The 25,713-nt window shown below is 45.7% G+C and overlaps 4 protein-coding genes and 1 non-coding gene across 6 annotated transcripts; 2 read left to right on the top strand and 3 right to left on the bottom strand.

Annotated features, from left to right (window-relative positions):
• Positions 1-99: 99 nt before the first annotated feature.
• LOC100833711 lies at positions 100-3,038 on the bottom strand. 2 transcript variants are annotated; one of them, XM_003573086.4, is made up of 6 exons: positions 2,602-3,038; positions 2,069-2,159; positions 1,756-1,925; positions 1,326-1,353; positions 1,128-1,236; positions 100-600 (listed from the first exon to the last, which is right to left on the bottom strand). In XM_003573086.4, the coding sequence occupies exons 1-6, from the start codon at positions 2,887-2,889 to the stop codon at positions 519-521; spliced, it is 768 nt and encodes a 255-aa protein (XP_003573134.2). In that variant the 5' UTR covers positions 2,890-3,038; the 3' UTR covers positions 100-518. The 2 variants fall into 2 exon arrangements, with proteins under 2 accessions (XP_003573134.2, XP_010236157.1); XM_010237855.3 differs by having other exon boundaries at positions 1,756-1,928; positions 2,602-3,035.
• A 785-nt stretch (positions 3,039-3,823) lies between these two features.
• LOC100821613 lies at positions 3,824-7,582 on the bottom strand. Its single transcript, XM_003570649.4, has 8 exons — positions 7,202-7,582; positions 5,843-5,975; positions 5,611-5,761; positions 5,170-5,295; positions 5,017-5,097; positions 4,729-4,921; positions 4,388-4,661; positions 3,824-4,303 (listed from the first exon to the last, which is right to left on the bottom strand). The coding sequence occupies exons 1-8, from the start codon at positions 7,427-7,429 to the stop codon at positions 4,062-4,064; spliced, it is 1,428 nt and encodes a 475-aa protein (XP_003570697.1). The 5' UTR covers positions 7,430-7,582; the 3' UTR covers positions 3,824-4,061.
• A 2,704-nt stretch (positions 7,583-10,286) lies between these two features.
• On the top strand, positions 10,287-14,208 carry LOC100834024. The gene is made up of 4 exons (XM_010238611.3): positions 10,287-10,969; positions 12,164-13,535; positions 13,615-13,698; positions 13,815-14,208. Exons 1-4 carry the CDS (start codon positions 10,358-10,360, stop codon positions 13,862-13,864), a joined length of 2,118 nt encoding a protein of 705 aa, XP_010236913.2. The 5' UTR covers positions 10,287-10,357; the 3' UTR covers positions 13,865-14,208.
• A 1,437-nt stretch (positions 14,209-15,645) lies between these two features.
• MIR164C (microRNA MIR164c) lies at positions 15,646-15,783 on the bottom strand. Its single transcript, NR_126927.1, has one exon. It is a non-coding gene; the product is annotated as a microRNA MIR164c (primary transcript).
• Positions 15,784-18,144: 2,361 nt separating this feature from the next.
• Positions 18,145-25,658, top strand: LOC100822126 (RRP12-like protein). Its single transcript, XM_003570651.4, has 19 exons — positions 18,145-18,743; positions 19,039-19,570; positions 19,697-19,951; positions 20,374-20,465; positions 20,807-21,004; positions 21,113-21,304; positions 21,391-21,612; positions 22,062-22,228; positions 22,324-22,417; positions 22,517-22,573; positions 22,671-22,799; positions 22,892-22,963; positions 23,405-23,518; positions 23,725-23,886; positions 23,976-24,104; positions 24,222-24,323; positions 24,422-24,498; positions 24,679-24,801; positions 24,885-25,658. The coding sequence occupies exons 1-19, from the start codon at positions 18,204-18,206 to the stop codon at positions 25,441-25,443; spliced, it is 3,816 nt and encodes a 1,271-aa protein (XP_003570699.2). The 5' UTR covers positions 18,145-18,203; the 3' UTR covers positions 25,444-25,658.
• Positions 25,659-25,713: the final 55 nt, after the last annotated feature.

Here is a 25,713-nt window from a genome sequence, read left to right on the forward strand (position 1 = left end):
TAGTTTTTCGAATATGCGAGCATGTGACAGTTTGCTGAAACGGGGATCTATCTCAGTACGGTAAACCACGTGCTGACAAGTAGACCGTAAGCTCATAACTTCAGATAGCAACTGTTGCAAATCACTCAAACGAATTGGTGTATTTACAGTTGGACAGATACGCCCATGTTCAATTGGACAGCCGGTGTACACAATAAACGGGTTTGTATATACAAGGAGTTGGCAATCGGTGGTCAGATACAAATGAATGGTATAAGTACACAGGAAGCTACAACCGACGGGTAGATCAGGCTCCACATGTTCGTTCATCATCATTCACTAATGTGGTTTGATCTGACAATTTCTGATACATGATCTAATTGTTGAGAGCAACCTATGAACCAGGCAAAGGAGTTCGATAGAATCACAATCGTAGAAGTGTACCATAAAAGTTTGACAACAATGCTTCCCCCAATGGAGGTACAGGGAAGTCATATCACACAATGTGTACAGGATCACAGCGGCAAGGCATGGACTATTCACAGAAACTTGGATACCACACGGCAGGATGTCCAAAAGGCTGTTGTTGCTGCTTTTAGAATCGCTGGATTCTGGTAGATACTGCAAAAGCGTGATACAGGAACAAAATCTGTTAGAACTAGCTACACAGCTACATGAATAGAAAACATCTGAGGAACTTATGCAGATGTATGATCATGTGAAGGATGTCAGTACGTCACTACTTCAAACTGTGTGTACCAGTTTGCAGAAATATTCGTGTTGTACATATTATTTGAGAAGTTGGTATGCTGAACAAGTGTACTCAATATATGTGTAACTGACGCACCTCATCTAGCTCATCAGATCCTCGTTAATTTAGTACTATGTGCTTTGTTTGTGAAGTCATACTGTCCAGTTACCCTGAGGTAAGGAACAGTACATGCTTATAGCTTACAAGACCATTTAGTTTGATGAACTTTTGTCCTAAATTTTCAATTTCCAGTAGGAAGAAAAATCTTCCTCCTAAGGTCCCTAGACCAGATTCTTTGGGTGGAGATCCAAGGAGCCCCTACGAAGCACATAAGGCTTAACCAGCAAATCCATCATAGGAATTGTGCTCATAAATGTTGATAGTAAGGATGACTTACCCAACAGCTGTTGCACTCCATGATGCTACATTATAAATAACTTGTGTTCCGGCCCATGCCTTCTGAAGCTTGCTTTTCCTCTTTTTTGTTGAAAATGTCTTGCTAAGGGCTGAGAAATTAAGGGTGGAGAGTCTAACGTAAGAAAATTTTCAGGTAACCAAATTCATCTGAATTAAGAAAGGAAAAGAAAAGGGTTACCTTGTTGAAGTTGATTGGGCGTCAATTCCTGCATAACATGAAATTTCCGGCATCAGAAGTATGGAGAATAGAAATCAATCAGTGATGTGAAATCCTTTTCCTGATGACAACCTAGCAATCAAGGCACGACAAGGACCCTTGTTGACCTAGATAGTGCAATAGACAAATAACAAGAAGCCTATCACATGAAGAGTAGACACGATGTTAAACTATTGTTAATCCAGCATCCCATTGAAGTCATGCTTCTAACTTCTAGGAACATATTTAATTACCCGAAACCTGAACAAACACTGTAAATAGTCGGAATCCCAGATATGATAGACAACTGAGTAGCGAGGCCATTATCGAGGAAGGACTGCATAAGGAAAGCCAAGTATACAGAAAAAAAATTAAGGACGAAGATCACAAAATTCAACGGAAGCTTGCATACCTTAGTTTCTTTCAGCGACAGCAGGTATGCAGCCATGAAGCATGCAATCCCATCAACTATATCCTCTTGCTTAACAAGAACATACCCATCCTCCGAATCATCACTAACATTCATGCTCTTATCATCCCATATATCTGCCGCACTTACGATATCCCATGATATGGTTTCATCTACTGTTACATGACATGAGTAATGGTAAAACTGTTCAGTTGTCAGGTTTGATTGCCACAGTAAAATCCATGGGAATTGGTGTCATGATGAATCAAGCTCAATGTATGCATTGGTTGTAAGAAATAAAATCTGATATGCGCACCTGCACCATGTTGATATACTGACTTCTGAATGTTATCAAGCTTTTCAAGGAACTCTGGTGATTCAACCCTTGATTTGAGAAGATTACACAACTGCAAGCAAAGTAACGGAGAGATGCAAATGTTAGGGCAGTTTCATAACAGAAGGAAGAAGCATACTGAAAGCTCCTTTTCTCTTAGCAACAGGAAAAAGTCTAACATTGTGTTTGGAAAATGGAATCATAGTCAAATAAATTCTGTTACGGTGCAATTGCCTTCTCACATTCCACCACATGTGTTACGGAACACCATAATTTCTATACTAGTAAATTTACACGTTTGTAACTTTGATCATATACAGCAAGCAAAAGCAACTACCCAAGCACGCAAATAGTAGTAGTATACTGGCCAGTTCACCAAACGAGACTACGATAATCTACTGCAGTTACAAAACGCGCCAAATTAAACTGCAATTTCGAGGACCCCCCCACCCTAATTCGTCATAAATCAATCGGGCCCATCAACATCGTGATCCGAATTCCCCGCGAGATCTGACCTCGTCCGTCTCGTAGTCGGCGTCCGACGGCGACCGCGGCGGCGGCGGGCCCTCCCCCAGTCCGCCCCCTTCCTCCTCGTCCGGATTCCCCGCCTCGGCGTCCTCCTCGTCCGGCCCGGCGGCGCCGAGATCGGCCTCGCGCATCAGCTCCAGCGCGCGCTGGCACTGCTCCAGCACCGTCTCCAGCGTCCTCCGCCGCAGCTTCAGCTCCGCCGCCTCCGCCGCCGCCGGCAGCGATGACGTGGACGCCGACGACGAGGAGGAAGCGGGCGCCGCCGCGGGCTCCATCGGAAAACCCTAGGGCTCACGCGACGGCGACGGCGGCGGCGGCGTCAGGGCTTCGTCCAAGTCGACGACGGAAGAAGGGAGAAGGGAAGGGAGACGTGCGCTGCCGATGGAGTCGGAGTGCTGCGCTGTTCTTCCTTGTGATTTTCCCTTTCACTCCTCGTTTCCTTTTCCCGGCGGCTTCGGGATAAGTGGGCCCCTCCTGGCCGGTAGAGTAGTTCTGAAGCCACGCCGCCTTGATGCAGCAGGTAACTGACAGGTGGGTAAAACTGTGTCTGGGCCCCATGTCTCAATGTATGTGGGTCGTTTTTCGAGTGTGTCGAGAAAGAGCGAGGCGGGGACAGGTAAAAAACAAAGCTCGAGTGAATCTGGGGAGGAACCTGTCATGTGAAATCGATTGATTACTATAATTACTGGAATTAATTACTCGTAAGACCTCAATCATTAGGCCGTGTCAAACGTTCTTTACGATAGAGTACGGTTAAAGCTTCCAATGTGCTGCATTGCTTCCATACGGTGGGAACGCTGCTTACACTACAGTAAAACAACACACGCGGACAGTTAATTTACAGTATTGGTTTTGACAGCCATTTAATTTACAGTATCTATCTGCACACTGTAGTACACAATGCCTATAAGGACTACAATTATGTGTTTGGTTGCCTTGCAAGCATAGCAATTTAGCATGCCACTAATCCACTTGCATATAATAAGAAAGATTTAGATGGCCCTGACTTGACATCAGAAACATGGCCCATTTTGTCGCACCACAGAAGAGCCTACAGCGAATGCACACGACAGGCTCCCCTCATACAGCGACATGGGACAGCAGATAGGGCAAGACAACACCACAACATCATCAGAGGACACTAAGAACATGGTTGATCAGAACAAAACTTCATATTTGCAGATAAATATGATCAGGTAAGCAGGCTTATGAGAAAACCTTCCTCCTAAGGATGACTCTCGGAATCTACATTCGATTATTCTCCCACAATGGTGCAACAGAAAATAATCCGGGTACAACCGCACTATTGGTGCAACAGAAAATCGAATCCGGGTACAATCGCACTATAATCAGACCAGATTGGCCATTACATTTCGGTATGTTGACCGAAAAGAAATCCAGGTACAAAAGAGGTATTTACAAGATTAGGGGGTTTGCAAGGGCGAGACTAATTCGACCACACATGCACCAGACCTTTGCTGTTCCCGGTGTAGATCTCGTTGCGGTCTTCGTCGTAGAAGAGCGCAGTGATGTCCTCGAGGGCATCGGAAACGGTGCTCGTAATAGTGGACCTGCTGCTGTCGCCTCTCCTTCGAGGAGCGACTGTGAGAGTAGGATCGAGGGGGGAGATCTTGGTGACGCACTTCCCCGTGAAGATGCTGCTCATGTTGATTGATCCCATGGGGGAAGCTGAGGAGAGAGCAGTCAGCCAAATTATTACTGTGGATACAGAAGGTTTTAGCAAGTACAACCAATGCAAGGTGAAAAGTATACCTTCCGGGCCTTCATCATTTCTGCCATCTCTTGAAACTTTGCAATATGAGATAATCAAGTCCTGGTCTGCAGTGATGTATACATTGTTTGTGTTGCAGTTAGGATGCCACAACTCATGGTCATTGAACGATGTAACTAGCTCTCCACGAAAATTCCAAGCAGCTACTGTTCTATTGCAGAATGTCAGGAACAGATTGTTTTCATAGAGGAAGATAAACGCTGAAGGGGTCATGAACTTTGTTTTGTTGACCTCAATCAGACCAGCGTTTCTGACCTGGCCAGAGACCAAAGTTAGCTCAAAACTAAGGTAAAAAAAAGTAGACAAAATAATAGCAACGTACATCAATAATCTGTAGGTTTTCCTTATCTTGCTTCACGAGAAGTTTTTCATTGAACTGCTCGATGAAGTCAACCTTTCTATTTCGATGCAGCAACTGAGTGAAGGTTTTCAACGGTGTTCCATCCTCGATTGACAATATCTTTAGCGGGACATGATTACTTGCCTTCTGGTATATCACAAGCATGATTCCTGGGCTGGTAAGATATGATTCATGAATGTAATAACTAATAACAAGGTATGAACTATTTAAGTAAAGATGACTATTATCAGTAATCAGCAACAGCCAAACCTTATTTTTATCTCCTGGATGTCCTTGTCATATATAGAATACAGAAATTTGTAGTTCTTTATATCAAAAACTTTGTAGGTACTGCAAAGAAGGGACATTTAAACAATTCAACATTTGACTGCTTTCAAACTGTCATGCCAAAATATAAATTACCTATCATGTGCCGAAAAAGTCAATATCTTGCCATTGACATCATCAAACTCAACAAACCCAGGATATCTTAGAGACTCGGTTTCAAATAAAGGAAATCCACCATCTAATTGGCCTCTTCGAATGTATCTACAATGTAATTGCAAGAGGAGAGAAGACAAATTAGTCAAAACAGATTGAAAGAAATGATAAAACTGCTTCTGCTTTAAATTTAGCACTAAACTGATCACATGTAAAGCAGTGACAAGTACATAAGAAATGATACAAGCAACTCGAGACAGGCCCATCGATAAACTTTTTTTCAGCAATCATGGAAAGGAGGAAAAAGCTGTAGAAACAATAATTACATACATTGTTTACAGACGCCAGAAAGATCAGTAGTTTTGCACTAAAATTGTTGGAATGCATAGGCTAGTCCAAGAAGAAATGGATAAAGTCTCTTACTCTATTGGAGTTGTTCTGCACTTCAGCGAACTGAAACGATCTGACTCATAAACTGAAACAGTGATAAGGGATTCATTGTTTTTGTTATAGAACAAGCTCTTAATCATTTCATCAGGACTTGTATTCAAACAGCATATCCGTTTGTTTGTTGCTGCCAGCATGATAAGAAGGTTTATCAGGAACGCAAAACATAATAGAGGAGCAAAATCAATATGTGTAAAAGGAGACCTACTCCGATTAAATGCACCACAAAGACCAGATTCGGCAAGTGCAAAGATGAGATCTTTTGCAGCAACAATCTCAATAATTTTCCTTCTGCTCCACAATGACGGAAGTTGGACAGTCTCATATGCATCATATTCTTCCTGCACAACCAAAATAAACACATACACTTCTGTGAAAAGTTTATCAATCTGCAAACAATTAATTCAGTGAAAATCTGTACTTGTTCCTGGTTTAGAGGGCGGCTAAGTTTTTTCCTAATTTCCATTATTAGAGGGTGGTTTAGCTCCTCCACCCCTGCTACAATTACTCAGACACATGCAGCCATTGCAATTACTCATGTGGAGTGCATGCATGGATCATTCTAACCCTACTGCTCAGCTAGTATGAGTACTAGCATGCACCGTCCTAGGAGAAACCAAGAGCAGAACTGGATCTGCTTATGCTCCAAACGTGACCTTGGCTGCCGTTTAACTCTCAAGGGTTGAAGTCATATTTGAAAAGACCGAACAGGGCACTGCTGCCTGGTTCAGTCCGGAGATTGTTTGCAGGAAAAAACAGTAAAAAAACAAATGTTTAATAGAGCCCGTCATAACTCTGACCAGCCCATGGTGGCATGGCCCAACAATGGCCAAACTTTATTTTTTGTTTATGCCGGCAAAACGAGCATTCTAACTCATGGGTGGCTGCAACTTATCAAGTATGGCTCGCACCGGTGATGTGCATATGTGCTCCAATGGGGACAAAGGTAATAAATAATAAAACAGTCATTATTGACTCATGGTTCAACCAGACAGTCCGAGCGTCCAGCCTCTGAACCAGACACATCGACAGCTCACTTATAAATTTGGATTTCCAAACTACTGTGCATAGGAGCACCTGAGAGCACGAAAGAATGAAGAGTAGCAACTAGCAATCCTGTTTTCCGAATTTATAGTTATCAACAGTATGGCGTAAAGGTATGTCAAACACTCGACGGTATTTTTGACTCATTTACCTAATTACTTTCAACCGCTAACACAGCCATTTGTTGCAAGATTGAATTCATGGGTGCAGAGAACTATGGACAGGGCAGAGGGCACTGAGAACATTATCAGTTTTCGATGGTACAGAACCACTAGCAGTTTATATATATTCTTCTCACGGAATTCCGAGATCTAAGCACATTGAAACCTTGTTATCATCATCGTCAATTCACTGCATTCGCACCATTTGATAAACAAGGAACAAGTCGAACGCGAATCGCCTGAAGTAACAGTCCTAAGTAACCACAGCATGTTTTCTCTCGTGAGCAGGAAAAAGGTACAGTAATTTACTTGGCGCCACTCGACTCACTAATAAGAGAATCGCAGGAGGAGGGAGCGCAGACCTGGAGCTGGAAGTTGCGGAATTTCTCGGGGCAGGAGAAGGCGGAGGTGGAGGGTGCGGCGGGCCGGGGAGGGCGGCGGTGGCCGCCGCCGATCTCGCGGCGCATGAACTTCCGCACGGTGTCCGCCGGGTCACGGCGCGGGGGCTTGCGGCAGGCGGAGGACTGCCACGCGCGGCGCCGCGCGGCTGTGACGCGGAGGCGCACCCGCAGCCCGGGCTTGTAGTCCATGGCGTGGCCTCCGGCGGGCGACCTGGCCGGCCGGCGGTGGCTGGGGAGGAGGAGCGGACTGTTTGGGGGTTAGGGTTTTGGGGAAGACACCATGGGACGTGTCATGGGAATTTGCCGTCGGGTAAACTGAGCTGGCACGGGGGGGACTGGGGAAGACGGGAGTGCGAAAGGCACCTCTTGCAAGTGAGCACTTTTACGGTACCTCGAAATTAACATGAGCCCTCCATTTCATTCGATCTAGCGGATGAGTTTAGTTGGCACTCCAACATAAGCACGAGGAAGTACCACATCAGAAAATCTGGGAAGTACCTGAGTTTAGGGGTAAAACCGTAATTAGATTTTGATTCTCACCGGAGATGCAACAACGGCAGAATTAAGGGCCACACCAGCACCTGCGACGAGGCGCCGTGGAGATGAACCAAATTAATTCTTCAAGTATAACCGGGCCCTATGCCTTTGATGCTAGCTGATTCTCACCCTAGTAGTTCTGACACAAGCATCTGACCTTGCGTGATTGATTGGATTGGGTTCATGGCAGGGCTTCAGAATGATTATTTCTGTACATGCGTTCCAATTAATCTGAATAGCTTCTTGGATTTCTACCGTCATGGTTGCAGCGATGGCAAGAGAGATACAATATGTCGTCGTTAGTTGGGATAGAAACAAGATGCTGGCGGCTAAACGCAATCTACAGGCCGCGGCGGCGGTATGAACCAAGGTCAATTAGAAAATAATTAGCCCGTCAGAGGAGAGAAAATACCTAAAATACCCTTCTAAATCAATGGCTGGATTTGCTTGGTACTCCAACTTACATCCTGGAGTACCAAGGTACTGTAAAAACTCTCTTACAAGTTACGGAGTACAAGAAAAGTCGACCTTCTTTCGAGAGTTCGATAAAACTGAATTAATTTAAACCCAAATCTGATTTCTTTGTTCAAAGCTCTCTCTGTTTCTAAATATCGATTTTGCTATTGATAAGTGGCTTGTTTTTTTTAGTTAGAGATCAATCGACGTGTTAGCCATCAGATTTTAATCCAACGATAACAAGTAAGAGACGAGAGAATGGGGATGACTCTCAGCAATCCAAGGACTCTAAAACGTCGATTGATATTGAAGGCTCGGTTCTTAAAAATCGGACGACCTAGAAATAGCCACACCCTCTAAATCTATACAAAGTTCCAGTGTTATCTTCCTCTTGGAGACGTGTGCAAAAGATGGCGTGTCATCCTCGCGGAGCCGACGTCTTCCGGTCTCCGACTCCCCTCAGAGCGCCGCGTTGATTCATGTCGTGCTCTCAAAACAGCGAGGTTATGGTTACTCGATATGTGTGCGTGCCGGCGAGATGGTGTTAGGTTTGAACTCCGCTATGAGAGCGATGGCAACGGCACGTCAGTGGCTCGTTTTGGAGACGGTAGTGGTCGTCCGATGATGCATACATAACAATGTAATTTATACTCGTTATGTTTGAAGCAGCGTTTTGTAAGACCTTTACAAATGGATTGTGTCATTTTTGCACAAAAAAAATTTGAAAAAAATTAGACGACATAGATCCAACAGGGGAGAAAAAAAACTTGCACAAAGCAGAAAGTACAGAACTCTGACGATGCTGAACAACAGCAATGCAACCAGTCCCACATCTGGAAACCTAACATCCTGCTTTCCAGGCCCTCCTAGTATCCTGCTTCCAGGCTCTCGGCCGAGCAGTTGCATACGGCCCAAGTCTGGTCGCCGGCGATCGAAGCCCGGTACGACGTAAGGGAAGGCCAGCAGCAGTGGGGGCCCGGCTTCTGGTCTGACATTCAACTGTTGTGGTGCAGACAGGCATTCACGCCCAGTTCATTCTCGAATTGATTTCCTGTGGCCTGGCCACCACGTTGGAGCGAGTCATTGCTTCGTCCCGGCCGGCCTTCTCAGAGGTCCATTCGAAGGAGAAGAATCCGAGACGAGATACGTAGGTACAGACGTGCAGTAGTGATTACGCGGCAGTGACACTGATGACTGACTGACCCCAATAATAATTCCCTCCTGCCAGAATGTAATTACCCGGCATTGCATTCTCGTGATGACTGATGAGTCCTGCCGGCAACGGGCAATGCATTGCTGCCAGCTTAACGGTCAATCCGGAGTGAGCGACTGGCTGCAATGCATGCAGATCATCGGGTGCTCTGGATGGATCCGTGTAAATGAATGCTAGTAGCTCGATCAGATCGGCAGAGAAGAGACGAATGCAAGCTCGATCCAGTTATGGTTTTTTCTTCGTACGCACACGTACCAGGGCATGCTTGGAAATTTCGTTTTCTTCCGGGCCGTTGGACGACACGACAGACAGAGCTATTAGCGCACCGGCCGGCCGGAGGGCAGGAGAAGCGGATCTTTGTCTGCGCCCGATCGATGCTTGGCGATATGATGCCGGCCAGTACATGAGGGTATAGTGCCTGCATATATGCAAGCTGGTGTTGGTGTTAAGTGCCCATCAGACTCATGTCACGGTGTACACGGTTCCGTAAATGTTAACAAAAACTGATCAGACTGGTCGATGCCGGGGAAATCGACTTCTCTGTGGCACGAATTTAAACTAGAACTAGTTTAAAACCGTGCCAATCTTTATGAAACGGAGGAGAGGAGTAGAAAAGGAAAGAGTCTAGTTGACTTATAGAAATTGACACGTCTCTTAACATAGTATACACTCCTGCATGCTCCACATGTATATCCAGAGGATCGTACGTACGTCACCTGCACGTCTGCATCGACCGGTCGTCGCATGTGTACACCGAGACACGCGACCTACGTACGTACGTATCCACATGATCCCGAGCGAGCTATACGGATGCATGTCATACTGGAGTAGCTAGTAACGTCGTACCCGGAGCCTCGGAGAATATGTACGCACGTCCTCGGCGGAAAAGCGTCAGGATATGTTGAAGCAAAATGGCAAATACCCCGCGGGACGAGCCCCCGTGCATGCGCCCACGACGTGCGTCCCTTCCCATTCCCATTCCCCTTCCCCTTCCCGGCCGGCGCCTTGGAGTCAAACAGCAAACCAAAGATCAATTTCCAGACGGAAGCCGAAGAAGCAAATTCGATCGCGTTCCCAATCAATTACTATCTCATCTCCCATATATATACCGGCCGGCGTGTGATCCATTGATATTACCAATGATCATGTCGCGCGACGAGGAGGAGGGCGTGGTGGACCTCTGGGCGATGGCCGCGGAGCTGGAGCGCCACTTCGCCGGATACAAGCACCGCCTCGCACTCGCCGGCAACAACGCCGTTGTTCCCGACGTCGATGTCGGTGCGTGCGCGAGCATCAACGGCGGCGATACGGAAGAGGAAGACGGAGGAGATGTGAGGCCGGGCCGGATGTACGAGGCGTACACGAGGCGGAGGGACGAGCGGCTGCGCTCCGGCTGGCGGGCCCGCATGGAGCGCAAGGAGGCCCAGGTCATGGCGCTCCTGGCCCAGCTCGACTCCCGCGGCGGCGGCCCATCTACGACACCGGCAGCGGCAGACGACGGCGGCACGGCGCTTCTCGGAGAGGTAAGGCCATTCTGTTCTGTTCCCGGCCTGCGATGCTCTCTGCGGCCTTTCATTTCCTTTCCTTTTCTTATTAGATAGATAGACACTCGCGCGTAGACCTCTTCAACCACGTGGCGGTGGCTCCATTTTCTTTCTTGACGGTTCACCATGGATCCCCCGTTGTGTGTCAACAATCTGGAGAGAAGACGGACGAACCCATCTCGAGCTAGCTAGCTGACGGGAAAAAAAAACATGCATACGCAAATGCGCGTGCCGCTTTGTTTTTCGTTTCCTTTAATAATTTGTGCTGACCGATCCATCCTTTTTGCATATTCATAGAGAGCTGTGTGTTCATGACTACCCATGACCATGTACACATGAGAGGGCCGGGGTAGTTGATTTTTACGGACTGGCTGAGCTTTCTTGATGGAACCGTTTTCATTTCATTTCGAACGCCTGGGCGAACTATAGCTATCTAGCTTGGACACCGGGTACGGTTTGGCCTGGCGCAACACAGTTTCGTGTACATTCCTTCGTCTATCTGGGATATATGGTACTGCTCTGTCGTTTCGCAACCAACGACGACATCCTTAACAAAAGTTGATTCATCGGACCTTTAAAAGTTTTCAGGTAGCAGTGCGTTGTTGGGAATTCTCTGGAACCGCTGCACGTGCGTGCCCTGTACCGTGCCTAGCTAGTTCAGCTGAGTTTACGCCCTACAGGTACGGGACTACTCGTACTACTGAAATATAATCACGGCCGCTTGATTAAAACTGGTCAGGCTGCGCCTCACCCGGCCCACGGCTAGCAGTGCAGGCAGTGTGTGCTTCCAGATCTCGTGTGTCAGTAAAAGCATGTCACGCTTTCAGCCTGAAATGATCCAGCTCCTGCTGATCACACATTCGTGCATGGAGTAGTAAATCATCCTAGCTATTCTCCTGGTAAAATCAAGTTTCCTTTTTGTTTTCGCTGGACAAGAGTTTCAGGAATGGAGCATATTGTACACGACTCAAATCAAATCAAATTGTTAAAGAGAGATCGTCGAATGTTCCGTGTCGGCGCCGACCAGGAACAAGACATTCAATTCGTTTTTCGTTTTGTTTTTGCCAAATTAAATAGCGCGACTGTAGATAATGTGCATGATTTGTAAAATTACAGTTTTTTTTAAAAAAAAGAATTACAGTACAGATTTAAACTTGGAGTTTGGTTGTGCAGCAGGAAGCCGAAGAGGACGACGAGGGCGAGAAGCGACGGAGCTCCGACGTGGCCGCTCCGGGCAGGGTCTCCGGCAAGAAGCACGCACGCACCACCAGGAGGAGCTTCTCTTCGACCAGCCTGAAAAGCGTCGTCGATGTCGGGATACGCCGCGCGCTGTCGCAGGAAGCGCCGGGCGCTGACGGCGGTACCAGCAGCAAGAAGCACAGCCACAGAAGCCGAGCAGTGACCGGCGGCGCCGCGACGAGAGGCAAGGCGTCGTCGTCTTCGTCGTCGTCAGGGAGCAAGAAGGGCTCGGCGAAAGAGCACGGCGGCTCCCTGAGGCCAGCCGGCCTCAAGCCGCCGCGTGGCTTCGTCCCCCGCCGCTGCAGCTCCGGCGGCCTCGAGGGGGTCGCCCGGGACAGGGAAGAAGCTGTTCTGATGCCGATGCCGATGCCGTCGCAGAGCTGTTCGAGCCAGCAGGTTGATCTCGGCCATGATGGGGATTATCAGAAGGCTTCTTCTTCTTCCCCAGAGCCGGTGGCCAGGATTGGCAATGGCACAGAGAACGCCTCCTTGCCGGAAGAAGATTGCCACGAGGGAACGAGCAGTTCTGCAGTTGAAGACAGCGGTGAAGCTGAAGCGGAGCCGGGGATTGTCGAGGTCGACGTGGAGAAGCGCGATGCCGCCGTGGAGGAGATCACGGCACAGCGGTCTCCCGAGGCGAAGCTTGGCAATAACGGAGAGATGATCACCAGCGACTCGGAGACCGAACCGAGCTACGTCTTCATCAAGAAGAAAGCGGCCGTCGTCGAGGAGGAGGAAGCCATTGCCATGAGGCATTCTGAAGCTCTGGCCGTTTCAGAATCAGATGCCATACCAGTACCACACCTCAAGGTCCATGGCGACAATGGCATGGCCAGTGCGGCACCGACGGCCACCGCGGACATGGCAGCAGAAAGCACAGCGACGAGAGAAACCTCCGCCGACACCGCGCCCACGAGCAGAAGCTCTCGGGATAGGAGGACTCGGTCCATCGAGAGGCTGCTCGAAGCGGACGCCGCGCTGCTGCGGAGGAAGCGCCAGGAGTCGTCGGGGAACGCCGCCGCCTCCGCCGGGAAGAGCTTCGACCCGCCGACGACGCCGGGCAGCGCCGGGAGCAGGCAAGCCTCTGGCGCGTCGCCGAGAGGGGCATCGATGGGGTTCAAGAAGAGGTTCCTGAACTTCGGGAAGAAGAACACCAGAGGCAACAGGGAGACGGCTGCGGTCGGCATTGATTGCACGTCGCCGTCGACGCCGGTGACTCCTGTTGACGACGGCGCGGGCGGCGGACGGTGGCAGGCCGCCGCCTCCGAAGAAACAGATCACGGCGCCTATGCCGCCTCGCCGCCGGGTAATTCAAAACTCATGGTCCTGTGTATTCTGTCCCATGGTAAATTCATAATTTTGATGACTTCGAAACATTTTTGCAGCATGCTCTTTGCAAAGCCTCGTGGCAGCTTCCCCTGCAAAGTCTGAACTGGGTGACATAGTTCCACAAGAGAAATCACCAAGAGGTATTACATGCTGATCATAAGATGTTAATTGGTGGAGTACCATGTATTTTGGGTCTGTTTCTGATCAGTACTCAATTCTTTCTCAACAGATATGCTAATGTTGTCTGATTTTGCAGCTCATCGTTCATTCTTTTCGCTTCGATCGTTCAACTGTAGCAGGAGCTGAACTGAAGAAAATGTGATGCAGTCGGATTTGTAAATTTTAGAAGAGAAATTTGGAAAGTGAATGGGTGGTTCTGCCTGAAGTCTTCTGAATTTCGTGCTTATCTATGATCTGTCTCGGTGTTATCTGTTTGCATTCTGTTCGCATGGCAGTGAAAAGAGAAAACTGTATATACAATGTGTTGTGCTTGCCTGCTGGTTAATCTGAAGAACGGGAGGTGCACGTCGAAACATAATTAAAACATCGTAAATCATATTTTTTAAGTGTCAAATAATTATTATGAAAAAATACACATGTACATGGATATGTGATATGTGCCTGCAAAATTTATTGTTAATTGTGAGCTATTGAAAAACACACAGATACATGTATATCATATACTCAGATGCATGTTCCACAACTTCCTGTGAATCTGTCATAAGCACGTTTTTAGTATTTAATAACTTGATGAAACAAGCATGTTCTACTGTTTTCTTCTCTTTGCAAAAATCCATAGTGAACTTTTTGAAAAGATGGATTTAAATTAAGCGACATGCTTCCTTTTCTCGATGAAGAGTCCTCTCCCTATATTGGTCCTGCTCGTTAAAACTCACCATCTCGAAACCCTAACCCTCTCAAAGTCGTAGCCACTAGGCCCACTATGAACTATAGAGGTTCATGACAATATCTTACCGGCTTCGTTAGCTAGAGAGGCTGGTCAATCTTACCACGACAGGCTTGTGACATGCACCCACCTATGTACATTGTTTGCGACTGAAAGATATACTTCCTCCATTTCAAAATACACCTCATATAGATTTGTGCACTTGGACCAATGCACCTCTTGTTTCTAGTGTCTGACCACTCATATTGGGTATTAGTTATTGGCTGGGTACGGGTATCAAGACAAAAATGAGGTGTATTGTGGAATAAATGAGAAAAATCTATACACGTTGTATTATGGAATGGAATGAGTACTGGCTACGGTTATGGTGTCTGCAACCGTTTGCTATTAAATGTTGTTTTACCCTTTTTCATGTATCGCCCGCTGCAAATGGTAGATTGTGAAGGGTGGCAATTAATACACCATTTGCTATGTACTTTTGTTTTGACCCTTTGATCTGAACCTTTCTGTACGAGTTGTCTCTTCCGTCAGCTGTCGATGCGCAAGCTCTGTCTCTCGTCAAAGTTGCGAGTTGTAGTAAACTAAAACTCTACTTCAAGACTAAGCATCAACTTCCCAGCACCCAAGGCGGTGACATGAACTGGCTATGGAGAGAACTTTGCAAGAATCAAATTGAAAAAATATTTTTTTTGTGAAAAAACTCTGCAGATGCAATGCACACCCTAGTTTTCGAAGAAAAAAAAGGGTTATATGAAATACGGGACTGGATCACAGGAATGAAGTTTGAGATAGACCGAAAGCTCGATCGATCCCATTAGATTCAGGTAAAACCTATAATTAAGCACTCTAGCTACGACCTGCTAAAAGGGCAGCACATCTCATGCCAAAAGCAAAATATAACTCGAACTCAAACGCCACAAAAGGATCTCCACGCAAGAAGTTCCTAGGTAGGAGTACTTTTCCATGCATGGCTTTCCAACAACAAGCCGAGACTCAGAGCCAATCAGAGAATGAATCCGAGCCGATTAAGCTAACTCTTGAGCTATAGCTAGAGCTACATTACGCATGTCTAATCAACTAATTAATCAAGAAACATAGTTGCGGAAGAGTGCCTTACCGATGCACATCCATGGATCAAGCTACTCACTCATTCAGTTCAGCCCTTGACTCTCTCGCCGCGCCTGCCGAACGCCGGTCGACGGGGCGAGAAGCCATGCTGGAGAAGGAGCGCACATGCTGCAACCCGGCTCCGGCCGACCGGTCAAGCACGTGCCCTGCTTCTCCAGCAAGGTTTGCTCGCCCCCTCTCCTCAAATCATCAGCTCAGATCAACCGATCGAGGATGGAAGGAAAGGATCGATTGCAAGCAAGAAGAGGAATTGACGAATTATGCTTGCCGAGATAACTTAGCTACTACAGTACTCCGTATATATATAGGGACCATGCATCATCCACTGACCCACCCAGCGACTGATAAGAGGCGGTAGGAATTGAAAGAGGAATACATACATGCGTGAGGTTTTTATGTCTGTTCCAGCAGCTAGAAATTAAAGGAGGCAACTTTTGGTGAGAGCTAGGCCGGAGATGGAAGACGTACACCTGCACCTGCCTCTCTCTCTCACTCTGTCCGTCCCTACCGCCTTTCGACGGATCACCAAATGGCGGACCGGCCACCAATACATCCACCCGTCTCTCTCAGTGAACCCAATTAAGTTATTGGCAGTAGCTCCATCCATCGGAGAGCTCTTTAGTTGGTCACTGTCTGTCTCGGCGCCCGACACTTGTTTAGCTTAGCTTCGCTCCTTCGATCGAATTGGCTTAAAATTTTCACTTGGAGAGATGACGACGATGATGTAGTATATGGCATTGCAGCGATCGGCAACGCTAGCTGGTTATTTTAACGGGTCGTCGGCCCGGCCTCGGACGGCGACGGGCGCCTCTCCGCTCCGGCAGGCAGAGACAGGCTGCATTTCTTAATGGCGATATATATACAGACACGCATGTTTAACATAATTTCAAATGGTTTCCTTGACTAGATTAGTACTCGATCCATCGAACTTAGCCGCACACCTCAATCTTAATCTAGCTTCGGAGAGAGATGACGTCCGTGCGGCGAGGCGATGGGGTTCCATGACAGACAGAGAGGTTTAACAAATGCACGCGCGACGGCGACACTGATGTGGGCGCCATTGGGAGCTTTGCTAGCTAGTTTACAGACGCATCAGACGAAAGCCCGGCCCCGGCTAATGCCGTAAAGACCGGCAAAATTCGTATAATTAATAGTAGCAATAATGTTGGGAAATACTGTTGCTAACATCTAGCCATCCTGAGTGTCGTCAGATGGAGACAGTGCAGCGGACGACAAAATTAAGCTTGGGAAAACAAATGCACGCCCGGCGGTTGTTGTCAGTGGACGGAACCCATGCCATGCCATGCCCGTCAGGCAGTTGATGTCATGTTAGAGAGCGAGTAGTACTGCTTAATTAGTTTATTTTGAGTTCAAGTACAGCAGCTTAATGTTGATGATGGGTCAATGCATGCCTAAATCTAAATGGGTGGCTGCAGATAGCCTACCCTTGGCTTAAAAGAATGCCGTTGCTTGAGAACTGAAGGACGAGCTTGCAGATAATGACCGGCCGAATGTACTTGTTGGTTACTTTCGTGGCTGGACGGCCGACCCACCTGAGAGGCTGAATTGCTGCTTTCTCAGATATGGTTAGTACAGTAGCAGCAGCTAGTGAGGCTAGTTGTGTCATTTTCTGTCATTCAATGATACTAGTACATCATATCTTGGTGATTTGGCTAGCTCCACTGTTATGGTCAATGTGAAACTGTTTGTCAGTGGTTATTCAAACTACGAATTACATGCAGTTGGCTAGCAACTAGTACCTCCTTGATGTAGACCACAGTTATTTTTATCAACAGTTACCATGGTTTGTCATTTCAAAGTAAAGACATCTTGACTTTACTAGTCTACTGTAATACGAGTACATTTAACCAGTTCGTCCAGAAATCTAACTTGATGGTGAAAGTTGGAACGATATATTTCAACAGGCTAGTTATAGTTGTAGATGTCCATGTGGTGACTTTTCACAAGGTTCTACACTTGTAATCCCGACGATCACGTGACCATTTTGTTTAGCCGAACTCAGGCCTGTCCTTTGGACTGTCTTTTTTTTTTTTGAGAATCCGTCCTTTTGACGGCTGAAAGTATATCCGGACAAACCCCGGTCCGGACTTCATAAAAGATCAAACCTGAAGCCCGAGCCCGGTCCGAAACCCCGAAAATATGCCCTTTAAACATTACAATAATTATTTTCGAAATAGATAAATGATTTTTATACCTATTATTTCTAAAAAAATACCTGTTTTTAGTCATTTCGAGCTTTTTTGGGCTTTCTTGCCGGTTTTGGGAGTGCAAAGTGAGGCCCGATCCCGGCGCGCACGTCGGGCTTCGGGCCGAGCCGTTGAAAGCAGCAATACTCGCAAAAAAAAGCAGCAAGGGAAATGTACGTAGGTCCGGCCCGGGTTAATCCCCTCTCGGCCCACAGCTCAACAAAACAGAAATACGAAGTAATTTTCTACATTTGAACTACTAATTTCAGGCCCATGAGCCCATCTGGAATCGCGCGAAACGAAACAAGGCAGCCAAGCCCGTCTCCTCCAAGCTCCCCAAAACCCTAACCCCCCTTGCCAAGCTTCGGCGCGTGCAAGCTTCCCACGAACCCCGGCCGCCACCATGGCCGACGTCGACATGGACGAGCTCCCACAGACCCCGCGCTCCGCCGCCGGGGACGACGACCTCTCCATGTTCTCCGGCGAGCCGGACCTCGCGGCGGCCATCCTTGCCCGCCTCGGCGGCTCGCCGCGGGAGGACGACCAGCACCTCTGCGCCACCGCCGCCGCCATGGCGCAGGCCGTGAACGACCGCGGCGTCGCCGCCACCACCGTCGCCTACTTCGCAGCCGCCTCCGCCGCGCTGGCCCCGCTCGCGCGCGCGGGGCCCGGGGCCGCCGACCGCCACGTCGCGGGCGCGCTCCTCGCCTTCCTCTCCGCGGCGGTGCCCGCGCTCCCGCCCGCCGTCGTGCGTGCCCGCGGCCGGGAGGTCGCGGACGACGTGGCGCGCGTGCTCGAGTTCCCTTCCACGCCCGACTCCGGCGTCAGGGCGGGGATCAGGTGCCTCGCGCATTTGATATCCGCGGGAGATAAGGCCAGCTGGGAGGCAGTGGAGCCGCTATACGCTGTGGTTCTACGGCTCGTTACCGATCACCGGCCAAAGGTAATGCACCATCCATGTTTCAGTTAAATTTGCAAGTTACTGTGACATCTATGAAAAGATGATGCAAATGATTTTCCACAGACTGCAGTTTTTCGAGTGTTGTAGTTAGCTTTACTTGGTCCAAACGCAAGTGTTCCATATAATGTGCTCCCTCTGACTCATATTACTTGTCGAAATGTTATATGTATCTAGACGCTCTTTAAACATAGATACATCTATATTTGGACAGATTTGAGACAAGTAATATGGATCGGAGGGAGTAGAAGGTTATTCATAGTTTACTTATGTGCTGCAGGTGCGAAAGCAATCTCATGCTTGCTTGCGAGACATTCTCTTAAGTTTCCAGAGACAAGCTGTTTTGGTTCCGGCGAGCGAAGGAATAGCAAGATGTTTTGAACGATTTTTGCTGCTTGCTGGAGGATCCAATGATGTAAATACAGGTTCAGCAGCAGAAGGACCAAAGGGGGCTAAGGAGGTCTTGTATATTTTGAATGCTCTGAAGTGCTGTCTTCCTCTGATGGCATCCAAGCCTTCCAATACAATTTTAAAGTATTTTAAAGCACTTTTGGGTCTCCATCAACCAATTTTGACAAGGAACATATTGGAGATTCTTCATGCTGTTGGTGACAGTCCAACTCTACAGCTTAAGCCTGATGTGCTATTGGATCTTATGTGCTCTTTGGGGTTATCGGTCTCCACAGAAAGAAAATCAGGAGATGAACTGGCTTCAATTGCACAGCTTCTAAATATTGGCACTAGGAAAGTTTACAGTCAGAATAAGAACATATTTATTGTAAAGCTCCCGTTAGTATTTACTTCGCTTGCAGGTTTGTTATTTTCATAAATTTGCATTTCTGTTTTGTTTTTTTACCTGTCAGTCTAGGTTGAGTCAAGTTTACTTCATAATATATATTTATTTATTTTCTAAACCTTTTATCGAAATGGTTTCTCAGATATACTGGCAAGTGAATTTGAAGAAGCAAGGTTTTCTGCTGTGGAAACTTTCAAAGGATTAATAGATAATTGCATTGATGAGAACTTGGTGTCCCGTGGCATTACCCAGATTAAGGCTAGACGTCAAGGGTTGAAGTCTGATCCCACCGTCATAGAGAAGATATGTGTTATCCTAGAGGGCCTGCTAGATGTCCGCTACAGTGATGTCTGGGACAAATCATTTCATGTAATTTCAGTGGCATTTGACAAGTTGGGTAAGTTTGCCTTTTCTTTAACGTATCCTCATTAACATATATATTGGCATTGTTGGTAGTCTAAATTTCTAGTAAAGCATGCCCTCATTTGGTAACGCGACACAACATAGTAACCACAAGACAGCCCTAAAATTGGCCTCCACAGTATGTTGTTAGTTCTGTAGTGACTGTCATAGAACAGGTTTCTAATTTCAGTATCTTAGCAAAATTGGAATTTCTAATTTCTGATGTCTCATCTGGTCATGATGTATTAAGCTTTCGCCACACTTGCTGTAGTCCAATGTTATGTGATATGCCATTAACAATCTGCTTCAATGTTTCCTGTTGTTAAATTGGATTATCTTTTTTTATGCTGCTGCTAGTTTGTTTCTTGATGTTAAGCAGTCACAGTTCATGAACTGATTTCTAATGCGAAACAACAGGTGAGTCTTCATCTGACCTATTGCCAGAAGCACTTAGGAACTTGGCAGATATGCAGAACTTGTCAGATGATGACTTTTCTTTCCGGAAGCAGGTACTTTTTTTTTCTGTCGAAGACTTGTGGTCGCCAAAACTTGACATTGTTGCTAGTTAATACTTTATATGATCGCATGCACTGTATATGCTTGCTTTTAAAAGATTTAAGGTTTCTGAAATTTGATTAAACTATGATTTTGTGTACTACTACACTTCTTCTATGGCAGAAATAACACTTATCCCATCATAACACTAACTAACTTAAGACATTGCTAGGAGCATCAGCCATAGATAAAGCTGTGTAGGTCCTTGTAGACCCCCATACAGTTGTAATTTGTTTCGTTCATTTTGCAATTAACTAATCTCCTGCTTCACCTTTGACATGATTCTATTTTGCAGCTCAATGCATGTCTTGGTTCAGCAGTTGCTGCAATGGGACCAAAGAATGTCCTTGATATTCTACACATTCAGTCAATTTGTGATGAAAATGAATGGATTCTACCTATCTTCGAAAGGCACATTATTGGTGCTAGTTTGCAATTTTTCTTGAGAGATATTCTAGGCATTGTTAGAGCTGTGGAGAAGACTATTCCCAAGGTATTGCCAAACAAGAGAATATCTTGTGCTTTAACAAAAAATAACGCTAAGTAAGCCACTTCATTCTGAACTGCTCCTTGATTATGTCTCCAATATATGATTAAACAGCTTTTAAAAGACGACAAGCTTTTCTCCGCCAAGAGAGCAGAAGGTTATGTGTATTCGCTTTGGTCTTTGTTACCATCATGTTGCAACTATCCATGTGATACTTCAAGCAATTTCGGAGTTCTACAGAATGTTCTATGTGACACTCTCCAGAACCAGCCTGACTTACGCGGTATCATTTGTTCCAGTATTCAGGTGCTTCCCATTATGACTATTCAAGTTACACTGTGTCATGTGCCTTTTCTTGTCTTTACTTTTCTCTTGACTTGTATTTGTTTTAGATTTTAATTAAACAAAACAAGGAAGCTTTGTCGGCCACTAAAGGCGATGATATTCTTGTTGATGATGAAGCAAGCAAATCGGAAAAAAGAGCGAAGGAGCGCTATACCAAAGGGATAGCAGAAGAAAACTTGAAAGCGATTCAGGCTTTCTCTTCAAAGTTTTTGGAACTATTATGTTCTATATTCTTGTCATCCTCCAAGGACTCTATTGGATTCTTACAGGTATGTTCTTGCTGCTTTCTGCACCTTATGGATTATTCACATTCTGTTGTGGTTGAGGTCGAGTTCTAAGGCTAAGTACACTTGTACTTCCAGGATTTGTTTCATTTTGCTTTTAAAGTTGCTTCTTTGAATTGTAAATTTTCTCTAAGGTAGGCTGGGCGCTCATCATTTCAAGGTTCAATATAAATCTCTATGGCATCATTAGAATCTATTGCTCAGCTGAAGCCTGAAACTCTGGTGCTAAACCGCTGATTGACAAAATTAACATTTTCTTGACCAAACAGTGATCCGAGGCTGAACTAAGGAAGTCACATTTTGTGGTTACAATTTCAATATTTATTCGTGGATTTCATGATTGGCTTATTTTTTGTTGTTGATGGTTTGCATTTTACTTGTACTACTTGAAAGCATATAACCTACAATTTTTTCCCGCTTCATTGTACCTATAGCCTGCGATAAGTGAGATAGCATCCATATCAGACAAAGACGTAGTTGGCAAGTTCTTCCTTGATGCAATGAGGAAGTTGCTGGATGCGACAAAGGCTGTCAATGCACAGCAAGTGGATGACAGTTCAATGCAGATTGAAGACGGTTCTAATACAAATAACATGACGAGGTTTGCACAGAGTTTATATTTTGTTGATTCTTATTTGTGCCCCCTAGATTCCAGTTTTATGTCCGGTGTTGATTCCACCTTGATTTGAATTTCAGGGCTCTCCGTTTGGACTTTGCCGCTTCTTTATTGCCTGGATTAGCTGCAAAGTCTATCAATGTGCTATTCAGTTATGTAAAACCTGCAATTAAGGTACATATATATGGTTGTAAAGCAAGTTATGTTTGTTCTTTTCCATTTAACGAAAGATTTATATAAATTACTTGTACCTGATCATTTTTCTGTTTATAGGATAGTGACTCGTTGGTTCAAAAAAGAGCATACAAGGTTCTCTCAATGCTACTTAAGGTTTGTTTCTGTTTTCAGTTAGTTACTTTGTATGAACTATTTGCACATGACAAGAAAATTTCTAAACTTTTTCTTTATGAATGCTGGTTTATTTCAGGATGCTGAATTTCTTGAAAGAAATTTAGATGTCCTGTTGGATTTGATGATTTCATCGTTGCCATGTCAGTTTCCATCGAAACGGTACAGGCTTGAATGCCTCCACCACCTTATTGTTTACATTTTGAAGGTTGGTAGAAGAAACACCTCCTTGCATTTGACATTGTGCATACCACATATAGGAGAGCGGTAACATTAACTCTATACTTTCTTTGTCTGCAGGATCCATCTAAGCTTAGGAAGAGGGAAATTGTCAGTTCATTCCTCACTGAAATACTTCTCGCCTTAAAGGAGGTAATTGAAATAGTATATCATAGTTTTGAATGGCATTTTTAATATAACCTTGAATAAACTGCCACAATGTTCAAGTAACATGCTGTCCATTTGAACTTTTTGTTCTTATTCCCTTTGAAATGTATTGGACTGCTAAACCTTTCACAGAATTGCAGTTTCTCGTTATGTATAAGGCTATCCTTATATCTTGTCAAAATAAAATTAGATCAGCTTGAGCAGTCTTTTCTGTTCAGGGACAGAGTTCGGTAGCCATCATTTGTTTACTCTTGACCTTTTTTTTATCAAGTGTCAGTTGGATGACACAATTATGTTCTGTAACTCTGGTCACTCAATCAAAATACCCATTCTCTCTGATAGGCCACCTTCTCAATGTACTTATCTGTACAGGTAAGCCAAATGTGAGATTAACATTCATTAACTCTAGTTGGTGTTTCTGCACAGGCCAACAAGAAAACCAGAAACAGAGCTTATGATGTGCTTATTGAAATTGGCCGTGCTTGTGAAGATGCTGAAAATGATGGGAGGAAGGACAGCTTGTACCAGTTCTTTGACATGGTACTTCTATGCCATTACGCACTTTGATGTTGTATGGAAGTTGACTACTTCAGCACCAGGCCGTTGCAATGTTAACCACACCCACTGTGACCTGCGTAGCATATTTTTGTTGTGCTTAGTTGTTAACCGGTGACAATTGGGATGTTTTCTTATGCTAAGAAATGTGCTCCGTATTTTGGCTTAAGTTTGTCTGATTTCATGTTCAGGTAGCTGGTGGTCTGGCTGCTCAAACTCCACATGCGATTAGTGCTGCTGTGACTGGGTTAGCTCGCTTGACCTATGAGTTCTCAGATCTTATTGGAGTAGCGTACAAGCTGCTCCCTTCAACTTTTCTGCTTATGCAGAGGAACAACCGAGAACTTGTCAAAGTAAAGTGCACACCACACTTCTAGTGCATTAGTTATCTTCACTATCATTATCTTTCAGTTCCTTGCACTCACATTGATTTTGTGGCCAGGCCAACTTAGGTTTTATCAAAGCATTAGTTGCTAAATCTAAAGCTGATGTGTTAGACGAGCACTTGAAGGGAGTCGTTGAGGGTCTGCTGAGCTGGCAAAGTGATAAGAAGAATTCTTTAAAAGCGAAGGTATCAATTGTTTGCTTTTATGCCAAAGAATAACATCTGAAAAATGGCACTTCTTGTCAGGAAATGAATGGATATGTTATTTGGGCCTGCTAATCAGTACACTCATCTTATTGTTAGGTTAAGTCACTCGTGGAAATTCTCGTGAAGAAATGCGGTTTAGATGCGGTGAAGGCTGTGATGCCCGAAGAACATATGAAATTGCTGACCAATATCAGAAAGGTCGGTTCCATTGTTTTATGAAGCTTTGCATAGGAAAGTAATAACAGCCTTTTCCTCTAACTGTCTTAGTTCTACCATTTATTCGTAATGTTAAGCAGATTAATGAGCGGAAAATGCGCAAGGGAAATTCGTCTGAGGATGGGGAGGCCATGTCGCTGACCTCACGAGCTACAAGGTATAGTAGCAAATAATGCCATATATATCGATTGCTAAAAAGTGTTGTCAAGTCTTATAAGCCCTGAATATTATATTTTTCTCGACAGCTGTGAGCTTCGTCAAAAATAATTTTGTTTAAACTAGTTTGTCCGAAGCATCCACATTTCTGGTTTGACTGAGTGATCCATGTTTCCTCCAGGCAAAGTGGGTGGAATCACACACAGATGTTTTCAGATTTTGGAAGTGATGAGGATGACTCTAATGGTGCCTTTTCCAAGCAGCATACCGTTACTTCTCGTCAAGGATCAAAAGCTTCAACACGGTATGTCAGTGACAATGCCACACTGAAGCTGTTTGAGAAGCTGAAACGATCATAATTTTGTGTTCACCGTTCTTGATGTCTAGGTATAACCGGAAGCGCCAAGATAAGAACTTAATGGAAAAGTTCATTGACCACTCGACCGGCGAGCCCCTGGATTTACTTGATCAGAAGACAATGAGGCTGGCTCTCAAATCGACAGTGCCAGGAAGAAAGAGGGCTGCACCCGATGACGATGACGATGAGATGGAGTTGGACCCTGAAGGTCGTATAATTGTGCGTGACGAACATGAAAGACGTAAAAAGAAGCCCGTCTCCCATGACGACGAGCCTGATGACAAGAGCTCCGTCAGAAGCCAGTCGATGAAGAGGAGGAAAACGGCAGACTCCGGTTGGTCCTACACTGGCCATGATTATACCAGCAAGAAGGCCGGTGGTGATCTGAAGAAGAAAGACAAGATGGAACCATATGCTTACTGGCCACTAGATCGGAAGCTGCTCAACCGCAGGTCGGACCGCAAGGCGTCTGCGCGCAAGGGCATGGCCAGTGTCATGAAGATGACGAAAAGGCTTGAAGGGAAGAGCGCTTCTGGTGTCCTTGCAGCTAAGAAGGCGCAAAAACGCAAACAGAAAAAGAACAAGTAAGAGAGTAGTGGAAATTAGGGATAGGAAAAGCTTTTGGTATATGAGCTGACCAGTGGCGTCGGATCAAAATTTTGTTGCTGTATAGCGTGAGTTGGCACTTGTAGTTTGCGCCTGTTGTGGCCTATTTATCAGGGTATTTTTTTTCTGCGACGGTTTACTGGACGCACTATACCATTTTTGGTATTTCAATACCATCGTTGTTACTATTTGTATTAGATTACCTGATTGGGTACGCTAGCAGTAGATCTAAAAACCTGGGAACGAGAAAAA

The sequence above is a fragment of the Brachypodium distachyon genome, chromosome 3 (assembly GCF_000005505.3).
Source record: "Brachypodium distachyon strain Bd21 chromosome 3, Brachypodium_distachyon_v3.0, whole genome shotgun sequence".
Taxonomy (NCBI): Eukaryota; Viridiplantae; Streptophyta; class Magnoliopsida; order Poales; family Poaceae; genus Brachypodium; species Brachypodium distachyon.

Bases quoted from the DNA above. Each gene is read 5' to 3' on its own strand.
- LOC100833711 (XM_010237855.3), bottom strand. From the start codon at position 2,889: ATGGAGCCCGCGGCGGCGCCCGCTTCCTCCTCGTCGTCGGCGTCCACG. The intron at 2,160-2,601 runs GTCAGATCTCGC...CTTTGCTTGCAG, and splicing joins CCGACTACGAGACGGACGAG to TTGTGTAATCTTCTCAAATC. The intron at 1,929-2,068 runs GTGCGCATATCA...GTCATGTAACAG, and splicing joins AGTATATCAACATGGTGCAG to TAGATGAAACCATATCATGG.
- LOC100821613 (XM_003570649.4), bottom strand. From the start codon at position 7,429: ATGGACTACAAGCCCGGGCTGCGGGTGCGCCTCCGCGTCACAGCCGCG. The intron at 4,922-5,016 runs GTTTGGCTGTTG...ATATCTTACCAG, and splicing joins ATCCAGGAGATAAAAATAAG to CCCAGGAATCATGCTTGTGA. The intron at 4,662-4,728 runs GTACGTTGCTAT...GTCTCTGGCCAG, and splicing joins AAAACCTACAGATTATTGAT to GTCAGAAACGCTGGTCTGAT.
- LOC100834024 (XM_010238611.3), top strand. From the start codon at position 10,358: ATGGCAAATACCCCGCGGGACGAGCCCCCGTGCATGCGCCCACGACGT. The intron at 10,970-12,163 runs GTAAGGCCATTC...TTGGTTGTGCAG, and splicing joins GCACGGCGCTTCTCGGAGAG to CAGGAAGCCGAAGAGGACGA. The intron at 13,699-13,814 runs GTATTACATGCT...CTGATTTTGCAG, and splicing joins ACAAGAGAAATCACCAAGAG to CTCATCGTTCATTCTTTTCG.
- LOC100822126 (XM_003570651.4), top strand. From the start codon at position 18,204: ATGGCCGACGTCGACATGGACGAGCTCCCACAGACCCCGCGCTCCGCC. The intron at 19,952-20,373 runs GTAAGTTTGCCT...GCGAAACAACAG, and splicing joins AGTGGCATTTGACAAGTTGG to GTGAGTCTTCATCTGACCTA. The intron at 22,574-22,670 runs GTTTGTTTCTGT...GGTTTATTTCAG, and splicing joins TTCTCTCAATGCTACTTAAG to GATGCTGAATTTCTTGAAAG.